Source organism: Pteropus alecto, unplaced genomic scaffold, assembly GCF_000325575.1.
Source record: "Pteropus alecto unplaced genomic scaffold, ASM32557v1 scaffold45, whole genome shotgun sequence".
Lineage (NCBI taxonomy): Eukaryota > Metazoa > Chordata > Mammalia > Chiroptera > Pteropodidae > Pteropus > Pteropus alecto.
The window spans coordinates 16,771,175-16,777,174 of NW_006442491.1; the positions used below are offsets into that span (position 1 = coordinate 16,771,175).

The 6,000-nt window shown below is 55.9% G+C and overlaps 1 protein-coding gene across 5 annotated transcripts in view; it reads right to left on the minus strand.

Annotated features, from left to right (window-relative positions):
• The window catches only part of EBF4 (early B cell factor 4), a 48,332-nt gene extending 42,535 nt beyond the window's left edge, over positions 1–5,797 (minus strand). Inside the window, exon 1 of one of the 5 annotated variants that reach the window (XR_001517806.2) lies at positions 5,546–5,792. Coding sequence is in view for 4 of the 5 variants with exons in the window: in XM_025039891.1 (XP_024895659.1) it covers positions 5,546–5,682 (137 nt within the window). In the remaining variant the exon portion in view is untranslated. Of the gene's footprint in view, positions 1–5,545 lie in introns of all 5 variants that reach the window. The other 4 variants (XM_025039891.1, XM_006921664.3, XM_015597203.2 and 1 more) reach the window with 4 other exon arrangements.
• Between the last annotated feature and the right edge of the window lie 203 nt (positions 5,798–6,000).

Sequence of the window (6,000 nt, forward strand, 5' to 3'; positions counted from 1 at the left end):
GGCATGGGCTACTTAAGTGTCCCCTTTTCTCTGCATCCTCTCTTCCTCCAAACGTCCCACTAGCCCCCACTCTCTCTGCAGGCATCCCCTGGGCCGCTGGGCTGCTGGTAACCATCAAGCTAGGCCTGGCATTGCTGACCCCAGTCAAGATCTATTGGCCTAGCCCAACATGTCCAGAGCCTGGCTATGCCACAGACCAAGGAAGACAAAAGCAGCAGCTCACTGGGGCACACCCACCTTGACGATGCGGGCAGAGGAGGACCTGGTGGCTAGAGGCAGCTGTTTAGAACCTACGTCCAGGGATGTCTGCTGGAATGAGAGGAGGTTTTGGGGACTACTTCATATTCCCCTGCTCCCACTGCCCCAGCAGCAGCTCTGATCACCTGCCCCAGGAAACTGTCTTACCCACCAAGATCCCTAAACAAGGGAGAAAAGACTGCCCACCCTGCTTCTCTAGGCCCACCCCCTCACCACCCACCCACACGCCTGCCTGCCAGGTCCCAGGCTGAGGATGGGCTATTAATTATTAAAGCAAACAAAAGCATTTCCTAGCAGGGAGGCTAGCCTGCAGCTGCTTACAGGAAAGGCAGCCCCAGTTGGCTTCCCTCTCAGGGCCCTGAAAGTGCACTGGAACCAGCTCAAGGGAGAGGGCTGGCCTGGGTCCTCCAGGGGTCTCCCCAGGCTGGGAGTCACATCAGAATGAGTGGATAGCTCCTTCTGTGCTGAACACTCTAGAAAGAGGAGGATCTGAATGGGAATCTGGGGAAGGTGGGCTCCGGCTGGGATGTGGGTCTCAGAGATAAAGTCCTGTTGGCTCCAGGTAGGGACGGTCACGGCAATGGCCAGGGTCCTGTGCAAAGTTCTCCACTAGGAAGACCCTGCCAGCCCTCTGCACCAGCCTTCCCTTTCCTTCCCTTCCCTGTTGCCTCCTGTGTGAGGGTATGCAGCCCCTTCTCTCCCTACTTTTGCTCAGAACTTTCCTTCTTGTTGGCAGAGCCTCCCTCACTGTTCTTAGGCTCTGGGCTTTCTCCTCCATCTGTAAAATCTTGGCATCGTAAAGCTAGAGAGCAGCAGCTGCTCCAGTATATGGTTCCTGGGGTCGGGTAGATCCTGGGGACCACCAATTTAGAGAGCCCAACAGAAAAAGATTTGGGAACCTTCTAACATGCACTCCTGCTTCCTTCAGCAAATAGTCATTGCCCCCCCACTGACTGCTCAAGACTATCTTCATGCTGTGGACATGAGGATGAATAAGCCACCATCTCTGCCCTAAAGGAAGGCACAGGCTGGCAGGGCAAGGAAGCCCAGGACAGGCAGGGCACAGCTGAATCTGACCTGTGGCGAGCATCGTTAGGCAGCACTAAGAACCATTCCCCTGGGCTGGGTGGGAGAGCAGAGATAGGGAAGATGCTGGGTGGGGTGGCTCCCAGAGGCCATAAGACTTTATTTGGTGAGTGTGTGGGTGCTGGGGACAGGGCAACTGTTTGAAAAGACATTGTTGGATGCCAAGTATTATATGAAGGCTGGAAGGAAATTTAGGGTCAGATTGTGATGGGCTTTGAATGCTGAATATCTAGGAGGAAGTGCAGGTCTCTTCCTCCAAACGTCCCACTAGCCCCCACTCTCTCTGCAGGCATCCCCTGGGCCGCTGGGCTGCTGGTAACCATCAAGCTGGGCCTGGCATTGCTGACCCCAGTCAAGATCTATTGGCCTAGCCCTGCCTAGCCCAACATGCCCAGAGCCTGGCTATGCCACAGACCAAGGAAGACAAAAGCAGCAGCTCACTGGGGCACACCCACCTTGACGATGCGGGCAGAGGAGGACCTGGTGGCTAGAGGCAGCTGTTTAGAACCTACGTCCAGGGATGTCTGCTGGAATGAGAGGAGGTTTTGGGGACTACTTCATATTCCCCTGCTCCCACTGCCCCAGCAGCAGCTCTGATCACCTGCCCCAGGAAACTGTCTTACCCACCAAGATCCCTAAACAAGGGAGAAAAGACTGCCCACCCTGCTTCTCTAGGCCCACCCCCTCACCACCCACCCACACGCCTGCCTGCCAGGTCCCAGGCTGAGGATGGGCTATTAATTATTAAAGCAAACAAAAGCATTTCCTAGCAGGGAGGCTAGCCTGCAGCTGCTTACAGGAAAGGCAGCCCCAGTTGGCTTCCCTCTCAGGGCCCTGAAAGTGCACTGGAACCAGCTCAAGGGAGAGGGCTGGCCTGGGTCCTCCAGGGGTCTCCCCAGGCTGGGAGTCACATCAGAATGAGTGGATAGCTCCTTCTGTGCTGAACACTCTAGAAAGAGGAGGATCTGAATGGGAATCTGGGGAAGGTGGGCTCCGGCTGGGATGTGGGTCTCAGAGATAAAGTCCTGTTGGCTCCAGGTAGGGACGGTCACGGCAATGGCCAGGGTCCTGTGCAAAGTTCTCCACTAGGAAGACCCTGCCAGCCCTCTGCACCAGCCTTCCCTTTCCTTCCCTTCCCTGTTGCCTCCTGTGTGAGGGTATGCAGCCCCTTCTCTCCCTACTTTTGCTCAGAACTTTCCTTCTTGTTGGCAGAGCCTCCCTCACTGTTCTTAGGCTCTGGGCTTTCTCCTCCATCTGTAAAATCTTGGCATCGTAAAGCTAGAGAGCAGCAGCTGCTCCAGTATATGGTTCCTGGGGTCGGGTAGATCCTGGGGACCACCAATTTAGAGAGCCCAACAGAAAAAGATTTGGGAACCTTCTAACATGCACTCCTGCTTCCTTCAGCAAATAGTCATTGCTCCCCTACTGACTGCTCAAGCCTATCTTCATGCTGTGGACATGAGGATGAATAAGCCACCATCTCTGCCCTAAAGGAAGGCACAGGCTGGCAGGGCAAGGAAGCCCAGGACAGGCAGGGCACAGCTGAATCTGACCTGTGGCGAGCATCGTTAGGCAGCACTAAGAACCATTCCCCTGGGCTGGGTGGGAGAGCAGAGATAGGGAAGATGCTGGGTGGGGTGGCTCCCAGAGGCCATAAGACTTTATTTGGTGAGTGTGTGGGTGCTGGGGACAGGGCAACTGTTTGAAAAGACATTGTTGGATGCCAAGTATTATATGAAGGCTGGAAGGAAATTTAGGGTCAGATTGTGATGGGCTTTGAATGCTGAATATCTAGGAGGAAGTGCAGGTGAAGTTTTTAATTTGGGAGGGATATGATCAGAGAAAAGTTCTTTGGAAATATTGCTTTGGTCTCTGATGTATGGCAGATGGTTTTGGGGGAGTGAGTAGAGGCTGGGGTTGGGGCAGTGGGCTAGGAGGTTAAGGTGGGAAATCAGGCTAGGTAAACCTTCAGCCAGGGAGAAAGTGGGGGAGGGGCAGGGCATTTTATTGTAAACAGTTGGCCATGGGCACTGAGCTTAGGAGTAGGACACAGAGGCAGAGAACTCTAGAAGCCTTAATAACCAGGTGGCTATGTAGCAAAGGTGAGAACAGCATCAAAGACAACTGTCAGATCCCAAGCAGCCCTTGCGGGGAGGAGTGCTCCTGAGCAAGGTTCTCAGAGGCAGAGGGAGAGGAAGCAGGTAGAGGTTGAAGAGGGAGGTAGGAATGGGAAAGAAAGTTTTGTTGTTGCTGTTTTAGGATGGGAAGACCTGAGCAGAGGACCAGCTGAGGATCTAGATACAAACAGGAGAGATGCCAGGTCACCTTGGGAAGTATGAGGAGAAAGGATTAACCTGCTCCTCTGGAAGGAGGTGGCTCAGAGTCAACCAAATATGGGGGTGGGGTGGGAAGGGGGGAATCTGCCAGTCTGTGTCCTAAGACAAAGAAGTCTCTGGACTTGGAAATAAACAGCCCAGTCCTGAAGAAATGCCCCTTTTCAAACTGGGAAAGCCTTCTGAGTCCCAGCTATGTGGCCCTGGGGACTTAGATTGGACTCCCCAACACCTGCTAAGATCCCCTATGTGCAGACAACACATGGCCTGATCCCCTGGAAGAGACTCATCTTGACACTTCCTGCGCCCATACAGGCGACAAGGGCACGGCCTCCTTCACATTTGCTTCTCCCCTCATCAAATCTGCTTCCTGGGGCTGCGACAGGGGGAGGATAGGAGAGAAACAGGAACCTTAAATGCAGAGGCCCTACTGTGACACCCTATCTACTATTACCAGGAGCTCTTACCACATGGCCAGTGGTGGAGAAAAGAATGGGCCCCCATTAAAATCAATTGGCTCAAGTTAAATAAAAAAACAGAACAGAAAAACAGAATTGTATGCATAGCACAGGAAAAAAACATGTTAATGAGAAGAAAGATAGGAAGGAAATACACTAAAATATTGACAGTAGTTGTATCAGAGAGGTGGGATTTTGTTTTCTGTTTTCTAATTTTCTGGAATATAGTTATATCATGAGTAAAATCAAGTGAATTAATTCGCAGGCAAGACCCTTTCTCTTCCTGAAGAGATGAGCTTCAGAGACAGCCCCTAGTGCTTCCTCCTGACAGTCCGGAAAGAACAGTAGTGCAGAATTACTGGTTTAGTTTGTGAGTGAAACAAGGTGTGTGTCTGTTAAGGGGTGAGGTTGAGGCTGGACTAGGAGTGGAGTCCCCTGGACAGGACTGGGGATGTGAAGACGTGGCCCCGGTGCCAGCCCTGTTCTGCCCTGGCAACCCCCTCACAGAATCCCTTCAAGCTTCTGGACAAGCAGCTGCTCAGAACTCTGGGAAGCCTGGCTTTCGCATGCTCCAGCTGTCTGCAGAGGCAGCACCTCCCTAGTCCTACCCTCTCCCTCACCCCCCACCCCCGGGGTTACAAAAAGGTGAAGGCCCAGGTGTTGTGGAGGTCAGAGCAACAAAGCTTTAAACCTTCTTTCCAAACCCAGGGGTCCATCCCCCACCAAGCCCCTCAGCCCAGACTTCTGTAAAGGAGTGGGAGAAAATGGGCGTGGGTGCTGGGTTTCCAGGGACACCCTGCCTCCCGCAGGACCCACTAGAAAAACATCTTAGGAGGCGGGAACTGAGCGGCCCTGCCCCATTCCCAGCCCCAATCATTCCAGCAAGCTGACTACCCACCTCATCTTTTCCCCCTACTCCAGCCCCCAGCCGCTTCTCCAGCGCGGCACAACCTATCCTCCAACTCTGAGGGGCGTGGGAAAGCAGAAAGGAGGCTGGGTTTCGTAATTTTCCTGGCAGAGAGCCCCGGAATTGGACCAAGAGAGGCACTGGGACTGCCCAGGAAGGAGGGGTTGGCCATTCCTTGACGGTTGGTGGCTGTAGGGCATGGCTCAGGGACGATAGGCAGCCGAGATACCTCTTCCACTAAAGTCATGGACGGCTGGGCCCGCCAGTGCCAGTCAAAAGTCTGAGCCGGGACGGCCAAGAGTGGAGGCAGAAGCCCCGCCCCGCCCCGCCCCACCTCTTCAGGAGAAAGGACAGGCGCACGGGACAGGGTGGGCGGGAGAGCTTGCTGGGACTGTGCAGAATTAGGGCTCCCTCCAGCCCTCGCCCCGGCAGCTCAGGGAGCTGGGCAAAGGCGGCGCGGAGCCGTCCAACCCGAGCGCGCCGCGTCGCATCCCAGCGCTTACCTTTGCGCAGCTGTGCTGGCGTCCAGGATGCCCGCGCCCTGCATCCAGGAGCGCACCGAGCCCAGGCCCGCAGGCAGCAGCGGCTCCTCCTTCAGGTTCAGCCCGCCGCGGGGCAGAGCGTCCTGCGCAGGAAACATGAGGGCGCTCAGTGGGTGGGCGCCCCCACCACCAAGGATTCGCTCCCGCCGAGGCTGCCGGCGTCTCAGCTCCGCCGGACCCGACGGCACCCCGCGTTCCTAAGAGCGCAGCGCAGCGCCGAGTTCCGGCGGCTCAGTGCGCACTAGCCTCTGGGGCGCTCCCTCGGAGAAAGCCGGTCCGCGAGCGCCGGCGCTGTCCCCTCCCCTCCCGGGGCGCGGGGCGGGGAGATGGAGGGATTCCCCCGCGGCCTGAGCGCCGGCGGGCGGACTGCGAGCGAGGCGGGGAGGGCGGGAGCGCAGCCGGGTGCACCCGGTCCG